The sequence below is a fragment of the Aquarana catesbeiana genome, linkage group LG08, assembly GCF_042186555.1.
Source record: "Aquarana catesbeiana isolate 2022-GZ linkage group LG08, ASM4218655v1, whole genome shotgun sequence".
In the NCBI taxonomy this organism is placed as follows: domain Eukaryota; kingdom Metazoa; phylum Chordata; class Amphibia; order Anura; family Ranidae; genus Aquarana; species Aquarana catesbeiana.
Window position 1 is genome coordinate 227,931,835 of NC_133331.1, and position 16,508 is coordinate 227,948,342.

The following is a 16,508-nucleotide window of genomic DNA, read 5'->3' on the forward strand; positions in this document are numbered from 1 at the left end:
ATGCAGCCAGGTGCTTGTGTAGGCTCTTTGAAGTATTTCCAGTTACTGTACTGTGTACCCTGCACAGTCTCACCTACAGTATAGCTACCTGCAGCCAAGTGCTTGTGTAGGCTCTTTGAAGTATTCCCAGTTACTGTACTGTGTACCCTGCACAGTCTCACCTACAGTATAGCTACCTGCAGCCAGGTGCTTGTGTAGGCTCTTTGAAGTATTTCCAATTACTGTACTGTGTACCCTGCACAGTTGCACCTACAGTATAGCTACCTGAAGAAAAGTGCAGGTGTTATCATACTAATAATACTACAGGCAAGCAGTTGATTCTGCTAGCTGCAGTATAATCGGTATATATATATATATATATATATATATATATACATATACATACATATACATCCCAGTTTCGTGCAGCTCACTGCAGGCCAATAGTATGTCTGGAAGGCCAACAAGGAGAGGCAGACAATCACAAGCCAATAAAAGAGGGCAAGCAGGCTCTGTGTCTAGAGGCAACAGTGCTGATCGTGGACACGGTGCATCCTCATCAGCAAGTGGCCGTGGGACACACTTGGCCTTTTTTTCGGCAGCTGGCCGTGTTGAGCCGCAACATGTGGAAGACTTGGTTGAGTGGATGACCAAGCCATCCTCCTCCTCCTCATCCTCTCTCACCCAGGCTCAGAGTACTTTGTCTGGAAAAACAGCTGCCAACACGGCCTCTTCCCTTGGCTCAATGGCATCAGTGACTCCTTCCCTAGCCCCACCATGTCCTCCTGAGGAGTCTCTCGAACTGTTTGACCACAGTGTTGGGTACATGCTCCAGGAGGATGCTCAGCGTTTTGAAGGCTCTGATGATGGCAGTAACGTGAGCCCGGACAGAGGGGGTGCCCAAGAAGGACAGCAATCTGGCAGCCATGTTCCCCCTGCTGCAGCATACTGCCAGGTTTGCTCCAGTGATGAGGAGGGAGGGGATGATGAGGTCACTGACTCCACGTGGGTGCCTGATAGGAGAGAGGAGGATGAGGAGGAGGAGGCACATTACCAACGAGGCAGGATGCCCTCCAGGGGCCAGCCTAAGGGCAGCACACTGACTGCATCACACAGCAGAGCTCCGCATGTGCAGGGCACTGCTGTTTCTGTGCATTATTCCAAAAGTTCTTTGGTGTGGGCCTTTTTTGAGACGAGTGCATCAGATGGCACCGCTGCTATTTGCAACATATGTCTCAAGCATATCTCGCGTGGCCAAAACATCTCCTGCTTGGGCACCACATGCTTGACCAGACACATGTTGACCTGCCATGCAGTTCGTTGGCAAGCGTACCTAAAAGACCCACACCAAAGAACAAAGAGGACCTCTCCTTGCTCCTCATCAGCTGGGATCTCCAACCCCACTATACCTTCAGTCCACTCTGAGAACTGCACTGAGAGGAATGAAGGTGTAGAATTAGGTGTGTCACAGCCAAATACTTGGGGGCAATACACCGACACCGACATCAGATTGTACCAGGCAAATATCCCTGCCCCAGCTGCTGCACCACAGAAAGAAGTTCGCCCCCAGCCATCCACATGCCCAGCGGTTGAATGCTAGCTTGGCAAAATTGCTAGCACTTCAACTGCTACCTTTACAGTTGGTAGACTCTGCCCCCTTCCGTGAGTTTGTGGCAGGTTCCCAAACGCCACTTTTTCTCGAAGAAGGTGATTTTGGCTCTCTACTGGCATGTGGAAGGCAATGTCTTGGCCTCGCTGGACAGGGCGGTCAGTGGTAAGGTGCATATTACCGCTGACTCATGGTCCAGCAGGCATGGACAGGGACGTTACCTAAGTTTCACGGCGCATTGGGTGACTCTGCTGGCAGCTGGGAAGGATGCAGGACAAGGTGCAGTAGTGTTAGAGGTCGTTCCACCACCACGCCTCCAAAATACCACTACTGGTGATTCTGACACACCTCTCTCCTCCACCCCTCCTCTTCTTCTTCCTCCATGGCCTCTTCCTGTGCTTTGTCCTCGGAACCAGCGGTGCTCCGTAGGCGTTCAAGGGGTACGCAGGCCAAAGATGCCATGTGGTGCTTGAGCTGGTGTGCTTGGGGGACAGGAGCCACACTGGGGCAGAGATTCTTTCAGCTCTGCAGGGGCAGGTTCAGAGGTGGTTGACGCCACGCCAACTTAAGGCAGGAATGGTGGTTTGTGACAATGGCACCAACCTCCTCTCCGCTCTCCGACAGTGACAACTGACCCATGTGCCCTGTTTGGCTCACATCCTTAACTTGGTGGTGCAGCGGTTCTTGGGCAGGTACCCGGGCTTACAGGATGTCCTGAGGCAGGCCCTGAAAGTCTGTGTGCATTTCCGCCAGTCATATAATGCCAGTGCTCGGCTGGCAGACCTCCAAAACGAATTTAACCTGCCCAAGAACCGCCTAATCTGTGACATGCCCACCAGGTGGAACTCAACGTTAGCCATGCTGCAGCGGCTGCACACGCAGCAGAGGGCCATCAATGAGTACCTGTGCAACTATGGCACCAGGACAGGGTCAGGGGAGCTTGTTTTTTTTTCCCCACGCCAGTGGGCCATGATCGAGGATGCATGCACTGTCCTGTCACCATTTGAGGAGGCCACGAGGATGGTGAGCAGTGACAGTGTATGCATCAATGACACTGTCCACCTGTTGGAGCACACACTGCGTGGAATAATAGACAGGGCACTTGAGGCAAAACAGAGGCAGGAAGAGGAGGACTTCCTTAGCTCTCAAGGCCCCCTTTATCCAGACAGTGTTCCTGCGTGCCTGCCGATCACACAGTAGGAGGACAAGGAGGAGGAGGATTGTGTCAGCATGGAGGTGGAGCCTGGCACTTAGCATCAGCAGCAGTCTTTAAGGGATCATTTACAATCCCAAGAAACCCATGGACTTGCTTGTACGTGGCTGGGAGGAGGTGGCTGCGGATCATGTCGTCCTTAGTGACCCAGAGGACTCCGGACCGAATGCCTCAGCAAACCTACACTGCATGGCCTCCCTGATCCTGCAAAGCCTGTGGAAGGATCCTCGTATTCGTGGTATCAAGGAGAGGGATCAATACTGGCTGGCAACCCTCCTTGATCCACGTTACAAGGGTAAGGTTGCGGACCTTATCTTGCCATCGCAGAGGTAGCAGAGGATGAAACATCTTCAGGAGGCCTTGCAGAAAGGTCTGTGCAATGCGTTCCCAGAGACTGGGAGGTTACAATCTCCTGTTCCTGAACAACGTGTTGCTGAGGCTTCGGTCAGTCAAAGAAGGAGCGGTGGAGAAGGTGGCCATCTGACCGATGCGTTCAGACAATTTCTTAGTCTGCAGCCCCAAGGTATGATCGGTACCAGCAACCATCGCCAGCGTCTGTTTTACATGGTACCTTTCCCACCGAAAATCCTCTGGGTTACTGGGTCTTGAGGATGGATCACAGGCCAGAGCTTGCACAGTATGCAATTGAGCTACTGGCCTGTCCTGCATCCAGCGTTCCTTCAGAATGCACATTCAGTGCTGCTGGAGGCTTTGTAACCGATCACAGGGTACGTCTGTCCACTGACTCGGTCGATCGACTGACCTTCATAAAAATGAAACAGTCTTGGATCACCACCAGCTACCAAGCACCTGATACTGATGTAACCAAATCATTTTTTTTTAAATGTCAGATCCCTTCAAGACTGCCTATGCTGATGCTGAGTGGCTATCCTGTTATGCTGAGTGATTATCCTCTTCTTCCTCAATGATCATGCTGATAGCCTGTAAGAACATTTTTGGTTCTGGGCGCCGCTAACAGTGCCTAAGGCCCAATTTTTCAGCCCCTGTTTGACAGGGGCGTGTAATTACAATTTTTGATGCAATACTTTGCAGCAGGGCTCATTTCTGCGCTCCAACTAGAGTATCTGTGAGGGGTTGCAGTGTTGTGGCACCAGTGCCTAAGGCCCAATTTTTAAGCCCTTGTTTAACAGGGGCGTGTAAGTACAATTTTTGATGCAATACTTTGCATCAGGGCTCGTTCCTGCGCTCCAACTAGAGTATCTGTGAGGGGTTGCAGTGTTGTGGCACCAGTGCCTAAGGCCCAATTTTTCTGCCTCTGTTCAACAGGGACATGTAATTACAATTCTTGATCTAATATTTCACAGCAGGGCCCGTTCCAGCCCCCACCAAGAGTAACTGTGAGGGCTTACAGTGTTGTGGCAACACCAACATCTAAGGCCCAAATTCCTGCAGAGTATATAGGGCAGGACCCTACTTTCAAACATCCAACTTACAAACGACTCCTACTTGCAAACGGAAGGAGACAACAGGAAGTGAGATGAAATCTACCCATAGGAAGGGAAATTCTCTCCTGTAAGAGTTAATATGGGAAAAATGTTTCTCCTTTCCACTGATGCTTTATCACCAATCCTTGTTTCACTAAAAACCCCAAATTTTCAAAAAACATTTGTCATTGGGACAGAAAGTGTGGTGAAATCTTCTGAAGAGGAGCACAGACAGCAAAACAAATGTCACAGGGGTGATAACCCTTCCCTATGTTTTCCAAAAAGCTTAAAATAGATTTTTTGGCTGGAGCTAAACACGTTAAAAATGTACCAGTTCAAATTTACAAACAGATTCTACTTAACAACAAACCTACAATCCCTGTCTTGTTTGCACCGCCTGTATACCGCTGTTCTGAGTATATAGGGCCTGGGGGCCACACGCCTTTCCTTTTTTTAATTTGGGTGTGGGGTTCCCCTTAATATCCATACAAGACCCAAAAGGCCTGGTAATGGACTGGGGGGTACCCATGCCGTTTGTCTCACTGATTTTCATTCATATTGCCAGGACCCAACATTACATTAAAGCCGCAAGTAGTTTGGAATGACTTTTATTCCTTTAAAAATGTCATTTTGTGCAGGGACTGTTCTAAGCACGGGAAACACACGCCACTTTACAGGCATACTATAGACACCCCCCAGGTACGATATTTAAAGGAATATTTCACTTTTTTTTTTTTTTACTTTAAGCATCATTAAAATCACTGCTCCCGAAAAACGTCAGTTTTTAAAACTTTTTTTTGCATAGATATATGTCCCCTGGGGCAGGACAGTGATTGATCGATGCTGCACTTGGGTGGGCTGGGCTGGGTGGAGGGGCAAAAACGCAGGTGCTAGCAGGTATCTGGGCTGATCCCGCTAACACTGCGTTTTTGGGGACGCTAGTATAGATCTGATCAGATATTGATCCGTTCAGATACTATACCACTAAAGGAGGTGTATGCTGCTTGCGTGGGTGTTAGTGGTACTGGCACTAACTTGACGATGCCTGGGGCGACGCAGACCCTATCTGAGCCTAAAACTTAACTTATATCACTGCTGGGCGATCAGGGGGTTAAACCTTTAGGTTAGGTAATAAACAGCAGGTGCCCTGAAACTATAAAAAACAAACTAACTAACCAGCGTCACCGTAACAGTTATACGGTGATCACTGGTGAAAGGGTTAACTAGGGGGCAATCAGGGGGTTAAAACCTTTATTAGGTAGTATATGGGGGTCACTGACGCTATAAAAAGCTGAAATCGAACCGAAATACTTACCTCCCCAACTAGCGTCACCTGTGACACTAATACAGCGATCAGAAAAACGATCACTTAGTGACACTGGTGACGGGGGGTGATCACGGGGTTAAACCTTTATTAGGGGGGGGTAGACCTAAAGGGGCCTACCACTAACTGCCCTACCACTTATAACTGTCACAAAATGACACCAATGCAATAATCAGTAAAAAAAAAAAAAAAAAACTGCTATTGGTGTCACTGTGAAAGGGGGTGCAGGGAGGTGATCAGGGGTGATTGGGGGGTGACTGGGGGGTGAAAAGTGTGCTTGCGTGTTCTACTGTAAGTGTAGTGTTGGTGCAAACTTACTTGATGTCTTCTGATGACATCACTTCCTCTGCCTCTGCCGATTGGACCCCCCACCCGCAGGCAGGCAGGGACGTACAGGTAAGCCCTTATGCCTGCCCGTGCCATTCTGCCGACGTACATCGTCGTGCGGCGGTCGGCAAGTGGTTAAGGATTATGGAGGCCACTGTGCTCTTAGGATCCTTAAGTGCAGCAGAAACAAAAAAAAGAAACGAAAAAAGCAGCTGTAACCTTGGCCAGATCTGTGCCTTGCCACAATTCTGTCTCTGAGCTCTTCAGGCAGTTCCTTTGACCTCATGATTCTCATTTGCTCTGACATGCACTGTGAGCTGTATGGTCTTATACAGACAGGTGTGTGGCTTTCCTAATCAAGTCCAATCAGTATAATCAAACACAGCTGGACTCAAATGAAGGTGTAGAACCATCTCAAGGATGATCAGAAGAAATGGACAGCACTTTAAAAGTTAAATATATGAGTGTCACAGCAAAGGGTCTGAATACTTAGGACCATGTGATATTTCAGTTTTTCTTTTTTTAATAAATCTGCAAAAATGTCAACAATTCTGGGTTTTTCAATATGGGGTGCTGTGTGTACATTAATGAGGAAAAAAAATGAACTTAAATGATTTTAGCAAATGGCTGCAATGTAACAAAGAGTGAAAAATTTAAGGGGGTCTGAAAACTTTCCGTCCCCACTGTAAATGCTGGTATATGTTGGGAGACTACAAGGGCATAAATAAAGAACATTACGGAGTAAAGAAATGTTGGGCCAGTAAGTGTGCAAGTGCACATTGAGTGGAATAGAGTGGGGGTTGAAGGAAAAGGCAAACAAATGTGCTAAAATGTCAACTAAGCTAAACGGCAAAACAATGTTATGTGAGACCATCCCATCGTGGAAGTGCAGCTGGTGTGTATGAACTCATGATGTGAGTGAGAAAAGCTGCCATGTCAGGCTCCAATTATACCCCTGTGGTGGGGGGGGAGCCAAATGCTCTGCCCCCAACGTCATGTGCGAACAGGGGCGGCGTACACTCATTGCTGCTGGGACCGCTAATGGCGTTTGGGGCGGAGCATTTGGTCGTTGGGTACTGCTCCTCATGCTTGCAAATTTCTTTGATGTTTGTATATTGGTATATATTGTTTTACCATGTATGTGGATTGTCTCATGTTCACATTATATTTTATCGGCCTGTAGTAATTGCTGTTGTGTTTCAGATGCGCAACAATTGTAATAAATCTACATTATTTATTTCCATGACATGTTTCTTGACCATATTCACCTCACTCAAAGTTCCAGGGCGAATCCCTTGTATACATGTATTGAATTAGGGATGGAGGTGATGTTGGGGTAACACCAGACCTTGGATCATTTATATTTCTAGAGTAGGCACAGGTCACCCGTCTGACAGGGACAGTGCTTAGCATCAGGAAGAGGTTCCAGACGAGTAGGAAAAGTGCAGGGACACGCCATCCTTCCTGGTAGCCTCCCCATTTGGGTTCGGACCTGCCAAGCCAACGTTCAGTTCAGGAGACAGACACTGTTGACACACCTAAGACCTTCTGCCACTACTCAGTGTTGATATATCCTGTGAGTGTTCCCAGTCAGGTGCCTTCCTGCTGGGCTTGTTGTGAATGGCCGAACTTAAGTTACAATACAGTTCCATTTTCTGCAACTGGACTCTGAGTTTTTCTGCCACCGCACCACGCTGCACCTACCCCCACAGTAACAAATTGAAGTCGAACTCCAGCTAATACTTTATAATCAGTTACAGCAAACAGTTTTTTCCTTTTGGGATTAAAGGTTTTACATAAATAAATAAAAGCTGATCATTTTAAGCAGCCCCGCCAGTCCTAAATGGTCTGTCTCATCCCTGTAACTGCATGAGAGCTTTTCTGTTGAAAAACAGTTTTACTGGCTGGATCGTCAGATGAAAACAGGAGTAATAAAACCTAAAAAAGGGAACTAATACAGCCATCACATCTAAGGATTGGTAAGCGGCAATAAGGCAAAATAGCTTTCAAAAAACAATAGCAGAAAAAGATGTCTCATAAGAATTACTTGTGTGGTCAATGGTGGTTTTTAAAGGCACAACATGAGACATACATTTATATAAAAGAAACATTTTATTTAACACATATTAAAAACTAGTGCATTAAAATCCCCTGCAAATGTATGAAATACAGGACATAAATGACCATTAGCACCAGATGGTATATCAATTGTATATATCAACCAAGTAGTCTTGCCCAGTTCTGAACGGTCGACGTGTTTCGCCTAATTTGTAGCTTCTTCAAGACCATATCTTTTTGAGGGAACAACAATTAATGGCGGTAATCGGTGGAATTTCAAAGAACTAGTCTGGGGGGTTGACAAAGGGGACTATGATTTTGATGGTTGCAATAGTGGGATCTCACTAGTCTCATGGGCAAACTTATGTGTCCCACACACTCCCTATGTTGCTAGGGGATTGTTTGTGTTAGCAGCATGGCACGCCACTCCTTTGGTTCGACCCTCCTATGTGTTGGTGGGGCCTAGGGATAGTGCCCATTTGCCATGGGCTAATGTGCCTCTGGGAGATTTTTCTTCCGGTACAGTCCTCGTGTCCGTGCGACTTAGCTCCCACATACAGCCCTGCGATATGCCACTGCACATGTGCGACTGGTTGGGACACGCCGTGTCATGCCATCATTGGGCGGCACCGCTGCATCGTGACATCATCGACATGGCGATGGCTGGTCTATGGGCTCTGTAGTTTTACTATGTTAGTGCTGGCTTCACTGATATATTTTACTCTCTGGATGGTATACTAATTTTGGGAGATATGATGTGTGAGGCAAATCTGTGAACATTTGGGCCACATTGAATATCCCTTTATTGTGTGCAAGGGGAGAGATTGTGTATTACATATCCCTTATTCACTCCTAACTAGAGATATTTGGTGTAGATCTATACATTTATGGTTTTGTTTGCTTGATCATAGATCGTACTCTAATGCTGGATAGACTACACAGTCCATATAGAAGAAGTTGTATACCGGGATATTATTGAGTTGCTTTAAAAGCCCTCCCCTCTTTTCATGTGAGAGTGTTACTTATCTATGATGGATTTAGTTGTTTTATATATTTGTTTAAATACAGATTAGTAGCTGGCTCTTTGATCCCTTTTCAGTTGGGCTATAAGCATCATTAAGGCTGGTTCTCCTCCCTTGTTTCATCCTGATCCCTATTCTACAATGCAGGTTGTGTAGGTTATGACACCGGCAAAGTATTTGTGTACGTTTTTTATGATTTACCACATATTATCTTTTTAGTTTGAATTACAGTATATACCCTTATAATAATGTCCCTGGTGCCCTATTGGTTTCACCCTATAGGCCCTTTTTCCACCTCTGTATGTCTCTGCTCTCCCTTTGGGCTGGTTACACCTGGGTCCTTTTTGTCCCCCCCCCAGACTGGTTCTTTGGAATTCCACCAATTTCCGCCATTAATTGTTGAACTGGACAAGACTACTTGGATGATATGAATAATTGATATACCATCTGGCGTTTATGGTCATTTACTGTATGTCCTGTATTTCTTTGGGTGATGCATTTGCAGGGGATATTCCCTATGTCTTTGGCTATCTCTGAAGCCTTTTAATAAACTAGTTTTCAATATGTGTTAAATAAAATATTTCTTTTATATAAATGTATGTGTCTCATGTTGTGCTTTTAAAATCCACCATTGACCAAACAAGTCATTCTTGTGAGTTATCTTTTTCTACTAAGCTGCGATATAATAAATGTTTACTTTTATGTTTAATACTGCTTTAAGTAACTATGTTGCAGGAAACTAACTTGCAGTTAGTGGACATTCTGTGTTCCTATCTTGGTAATAATCAGTTATGACTTTTTACCAGCCACCATCCGAATATGGAGACATACAGTTCTCTCTAAGCTACAATGACTACCTTGGACGTTTGACAGCAGTAGTACTTCGAGCAAAAGGAATACAGTTCCAAGAAGACCGTGGGGTTGTCAGTAAGTAGAGCTGTCTACCTTTTGGAATATGAGTTTTATCATTATTAAAAAGTTATCAAACTGTGACTAAATAGTGATATCAAAATTTAACTTAATGGCATAATTTATGCGCTTAAGACCTAAACAAATCTTGAAAAGTAGTTGATGATGTCTCAATATCAAAGCCGCTCTGTCCAAATTACCCAATCAAGGAATAGGTACATTTGCTAGTTATGCAAATATTGTGAATTAGTGTTTTATACTTTGTTCATTAAGTATTTTCTTACACATCTTTGCAGCATGGGTCACTTATTTATTAAAAATAAAGCCTTGATTTGCAGACAGACCAAAATACACTACTAGAAGCCACTAACAGCAAGGTGCTTCAATAATTGCCAATTAAAGGATTACCAGATGGGAAGACACCCTGCATGCATTGAAAGCATAGTTAATAAAGCAAGTAATTGCATTTTTTATTAAATACCATGTGCTTTAAATAGTGGTTTAAAATATCAGCATATGTTTAGTTAGTGGTTTTATTATGTGCACACTTGAACCCATTTTTGCACTCTTTTGTTTAAATGTTGTTATTCCAACTCTGACAACCATGATTTAACTGGGAAATTGACTGAATGAGCATTTTGTAACAAGTTTTTGTCTAAGCTGGCCATAATGAGCATCATTAGTGACAACTGAGCAGACTAGAAACTGCCATCAGATGACCAATAAAGAGTGTTCAGGTGAAATTAAATTCTCTGTCGCAAGGATTTTTAAGTATGGTTCCAAGATTTTGAAACTGAATAAAGTGTATGTAAACGCTAAATCCTTTACAGTATGTTTTCGACAATACTTTACCGTATAAAGTTTCCTTAACCACTTAAGCTCCGGAAGGTCTATTTGGCAATGCACTACTTTAACTGGCACCCAAATGAAATTTATAGTTTTTTCACCCAAATTTTCTGCTTTCTGGTGGTATTTGATATTGTATATAAATAATAAAAGGACTGAAAATTTTGAAAAAAAAAACTATTTTTTATAAATTTAGGCCAAAATATATTCTGCTACTGTACATCTTTGGTAAAAAAAATCCCAATAAGCGTATTTTGCTTGGTTTGCATGAAAGTTATAGCGTCTACAAACTATGGTCTATGTACTGAATTTTTGTTTATATACTACCAATGGCGCTGATCAGTGACTTATAGTGGGACTGTGATAGAGCGTTGGGCTATCTGACACTGGGTGGGAACTAAGTAACTGACACTGACATTACCAGTGACACTAATACAGTGATCAGTGATAATACTGTATACTGTCACTGTATTAATGACACTGGCTGGGAAGGGGTTAATGTTAACATCTAGGGGCAATCAAAGGGTAACTAATTAGATGTGGCTGTGTTTTCTCCTTTCTTTGCAGGGTGAAAACACAGCCACATTGCTGCTCCATGTACAGAGCCCTGTGTTGTTAGTAAACACAGGGCTCTGTAGTGCCGATCAGCAGGTCCCGACCATACGTAAATCACCCGGCACCAAGGACCAGATTGTCTCTGGCATGGTCACTTAGGAATCCAGCTCTGAGGTTGAGTCTTTCGTGAGTACGCAAAGTACGCACAGCTATATGCAGTTCCACCCATAATGCTTTAGCACCATCACATTCTGCATGAATAAGATCCTCTTTCACATTCACTTTGAGATCACTTCTCACAAAGAAACAGGCACCTTTTAGTTTTTCCCTGTCTCTCCGAAAGAGAGCATAGCCAGGAATATTAATTGCCCAGTCGTGTGAAGATTGAAGCCAAGATTCAGTAATGTCAATTAAATCATAGCTCTCTTCATGCACTAAAGCTTCCAACTCTCCTATTTTGGTTGGTAGACTTCGGGCATTGGTGAACAAACCCTTGAATTCATTGGCACTTTTGTTTTGCATATCTTTTTTAGTAAGTACTTGCTTTTTTTTTTTTTTTTTTTTTTTTTTTACTATAAACATAACTTTAGTGCCTTAATAAAAAACAAATAACAGAACAAAAGTGTCTTTTTGATGAGTTATAAACTACCATAGTTCCCTAGTGAAATAACTAATTTTAGATATCATAATCTTAATGAGAATCTGACTGTTCAATCAAGCTTTTTATGACTAAATTATATTGGTTTAACCATACCATAACATCCTCCCCTTTTTCCCATCCCATTTGGTTTTCCATAGATCAAATGACAGCCCTGGGCTGGCCTGGACATAGTGGGGATGATTTACTAAAATTGGAGAGTGCAGCTCTGCATGGTAGCCAATCAGCTGCTAATTTCAGCTTGTTCTATTACGTTTTGACAATAAAAAACGGAAGCTGATTGGCTTCTATTAAGACCTGCACCATATTTTGCACACTCCAGTTTTAGTAAATCGACCTCAGTATGTCTGGAGTCCCAACCCATCTCAGTTCAAAGAGGAAAGAGTGCAATTTAACATCTTTGTCTTAGGTCCCATGTTATCTCTTCTGGCACTCAGGGACAATGCCCAGTTTTTCCATCTTTCTGGACCCTAATCATTAGTGTGTGTTCTTTTAAAACAAAAGCTTATGTAAACTGTAATATATCCTGTTGTCAAAAACTATTGGCATTCATTTATATTCATGCCTGCCAAATATATATTGCTACTATGTGGAAATTCCCAATTTTCTAATGCTAGTTAATGGTTAGATCAACTTGATCATGCTGGTTGAAAAGATAATCGCAGATCCAGCTACTGTATATGCTACAAGTTTTTAAATGTTTGGCAACCATAGAAAGACTATTTTTACTCCCCAGGTCTGTATAACTCCCTGAGAATACAATCTGCTAAATTAGCACCCTCTATGTAACATCCTTGGCGATTTTCACTTCTGGTCCATGGATTTTTTTGCAGGTTTTTAATCTTGGTGTCATATATTATTCATCATTTACATTTTTTAATCTCACCCCTATAGTGCAGCATGACTTGTACAGATGCACATGCAGAAGAAAACCTGTACATGTTTTTCCTTCTTAAATGTATTGTAAAAATAAATCTAAAGGGGTTTGTGTACCCTAATGTAGCAAGTTCTAATCAAACAGTGTGGCATATATTTTAGTATCAACACTGTATTTAGTTTCATAGGAGTAGTCTGTTCACTAGGGATGGGCGAACAGTTTGGCCCGAGCATAAGTTCGGGCTGAACTTTTGTTGTTCGGTTGTTCGGTGAACAGCCAAACAAAATGGGTTGTTCGACTGTTTGTTTGCCCCCCTGCACCGGCCACAATGCATTGCGGCGCTGAACAGTGCATTGCAAGCCCTGATTGGCTGAAGCAGTGAAAGCTTTAGCCAATCAGGGCACGGAGCACTGTCAGAGTCATGATTGGACACTGTCATCATGACTTTATCCAATCATGGCTCATTCCTGCATCACAGTATAAAAGACATTTTTAGTTTGATTTCGGCGTGGAGAGAGATAGAACAGGGCTCTGTTCAGTGCTATCAGTGTGTTAGTGTGCTATACTGTGCTATTTTGCTTCAATTGTCAGTGTAGAATATTAGTTTAGTGTTAGTCTAGGGATAGTGGGAGTGTAGTGAGGAGGACCATCATTCAGTTTTGCATAGTGTGCAGCTAGAGTAGGGACAGCTCAGATAGTTTTACTGTAGTGTAATGACGATTGTAATGACGATTTAATTATGTACACGGAACATGTCGTCTTATGGCAAAGGTATATAGACGACATTTTTTTGATATGGAACGGCCCAGAGGATATCTTAAAAAGCTGCCTCAAAGCAATGAATCACAATGCCATGAATCTTTTCTTCACTATGTCCTATGACCACAAATTAATTTTCTAGACGTTACCATCTATAAGGACAAGGATGGTCAAGTTGCCAGCAAACTGTATAGGAAGGAAACTGCCGGCAATACTCTTTTGCATGCTGCCAGTTTCCACCCGGAACCTTTGAAAAAATCTATACCCTATAGTCAGTTTTTAAGATTAAAGCGCAATTGTACTACTATGGAAACTTTCCAGTGTGAGGCGGACAAACTCAGTAAAAGATTACTTATAAGGGGATACACTAAATCTTCCTTGAAAAAGGCGTTTAATCGTGTCAAAAATCAAGATAGACATGCTCTAATTTTTGGGACCAAAACTCGTAAATCCGACGATACAACTAGGATTATTCTACGCTATTCCAATGAGCATAGTTCTATAAGAAGAATCCTTACAAAACACTGGTCAATTTTGACCGATGACCCAGCTTTGGGAAGTCTGCTAACCGCAAAACCACAGATTACCTTCCAGAAGGCAGGCTCCCTAGCTGATCTACTTACCCAAAGCGAATATAAGGGGAACCAAAGAGGAGACCCCTGCAAAACATGGGGGACCTTCCCCTGTGGCAATTGTTCCTTTTGCAACGTTATTGGGAAGAGGACCTCATTCCTACTCCCCAATGGGGAACGCTTTCAGTTAAAACACTTTGCCAACTGCCAAACCCGAGGGGTAGTATACTTGGTGCAATGCCAATGCGGGGCCTTTTATATCGGCAAAACCCGCCAAGAATTCAGACAACGCGTCAGCAAACACCTGCTAAATATGCAAATTGGCAACCTGTATCTCCCCCTCGGCAGACATGTAGCCAGGGGACATGGATACAGGATGCCATCTGTGAACTTCACGGTGGTTGATCGTATCCATGTCCCCTTGCGAGGGGGTGACTGGAACAAAACCCTCCTACAACGTGAAATGCGTTGGATAAGACATCTGGATGCCACCACCCCGCCAGGTCTAAATGAGGCAGAAAGCTTTAGACCTTTCTTGGAAGGTTTTAGTTCTGGTAAAACAGACTGAATATAATCTATTATGACTTCTATCTACTTTTATGGTCGAATCTTCTTTCTTTTTTCTCCCCCCCTCTTTTCCCCTTCCTGGTTATTCTTTCACACTACATATAGCTTATGGATCAGCATATGAAATGATAATGTCTATTGGGGTATATTTCTGTTCAATGACCTTTATATATAAAAAAATGTTTTTCTTGTGATAGTTCATGGGCCGGTTCAAAGAACTCTTTGTCCTGTCCATGATATTTCTTATGATTTGTCGATGCATTTATTTGTATTTTTAGGTATTTTTGCTCCAATTTTCATGATATGATTGATTCCCAGGCGGCCCTCCAATTACCCTCATTCGGATCTGTGGTCATATCGTGCACCCGACACAAGGGGGGGGCCCGAACTTCGGCTTGGAGGCCCCCTTTTCTCCATCGCCATTCGAGGCGTTTATATGACGTCATCCTCTGGTACATGATGGATTTTTCCTGTGTCGGGGGCTTTTTGTTCTCCCTTTGAGGATTTATCCTTTTTTGGACTTTTTCCTCTAAATGAGTCTTGGCTTAAATACTGAATATGGGGTACTTTCTTTTTCCCACATGTCCAGTTAGCTATTTATGGCTATTTTTGAGCTACTTATTTAATTCTATTTTTAGCAGAGACCGTGCGGCACACCGTATTGTGAATTTTGATTTATAGGGGTGGCAACTGCTTTTGGACGTGCCCCCGATCTTGCACGGATCTGGTTTTGGGGGGGCTCCTTTTGCCTCCTCCAAGATCTGGCTATGGACTCTTTTTCTGTAGCATTAGCAATTCATATCCCCCTTTTTTTACGTCTCTTTGATCATGGATGATTCTGGGGGGGCGGGGCTGAGTACCGGCTTGCCTCCCCTCACGTCCTGACGCACGGGCCTTCTGTTAGGTGTCAGCAGTGTATGTTTTTGCGCCCTTCCGGTCTCTGGCATTGGAGGGGGCGGGTCGGGATGCCGGCCTGTCTCTCCCTTCGTCTTGGTAGGCGGATGCTGGGCTTGACGTGTGGTGTGGGCGGGGGAGATGACGTCGCCTCTGTCTCTCGAGGCGGCGTCATCTCCCCACGCTCGTTCAATTAACTCATTAGCACTGACTCATAAGGAGAACGCCGGGAGCCCCATAGCCGCCAGCGTTATTTCCCTGTTGTTTGGTGCTGGGATTGGGTCTGTGCTTGGGCTCGGGCGGATTTCTGTCTCTCCTGGACCCGGTTTGGACTCTGAACTTGCTTGTGTCTGTCCGTAGGCAATATGCTTTAAAACTGTGGTAAGTTATCATTATTCAATTATATCCCTTTTTGACTGATCAATATTTTATCTTTAATTGTCCTTTCTCTCCAGACTTATCCTTATTGGTGGATGGTGTCTGGGGAGTCAGCTACATTTATCTTTGTATGGAGTCTCTCCTATATGGCTCTTTTTGGCCATTGATTGCATGATCTATAGATTTTTGTTACTCGCTATATACCACTCTTTCAATTATTTAAAGATAAGGATTTTTCCCCTCTTGTGGGACAAATTCCTTGCCTTCATGGTACCCTTTAGCTTTAGTGCTTTTAAGCGACTTCATTGATATTTATATATTACTTACTGGTTTATTTACAAATTTTTTTTCAATATATTGATTCAGTCCCTTTTTGAGTCAAGTCCAATAGGATATCTGGACATAACTGTTTTTATTTTGTTTTTTTATTTTTTTTTATTATTTTTTATTTTCATGCATTTTCTTATTTTTTGTAATTTTTCTTTTTCCCCCCTTCTCCAGGAAGGGCATTTTTTC

The 16,508-nt window shown here is 43.6% G+C and overlaps 1 protein-coding gene across 1 annotated transcript in view; it reads left to right on the top strand.

Annotated features, from left to right (window-relative positions):
* The window catches only part of SYT15 (synaptotagmin 15), a 273,758-nt gene that overhangs the window by 164,574 nt on the left and 92,676 nt on the right, over positions 1-16,508 (top strand). Inside the window, exon 6 of the mRNA XM_073595201.1 lies at positions 9,784-9,904. Coding sequence (XP_073451302.1) covers positions 9,784-9,904 — 121 coding nt within the window. The remainder of the gene's footprint in view (positions 1-9,783; positions 9,905-16,508) is intronic.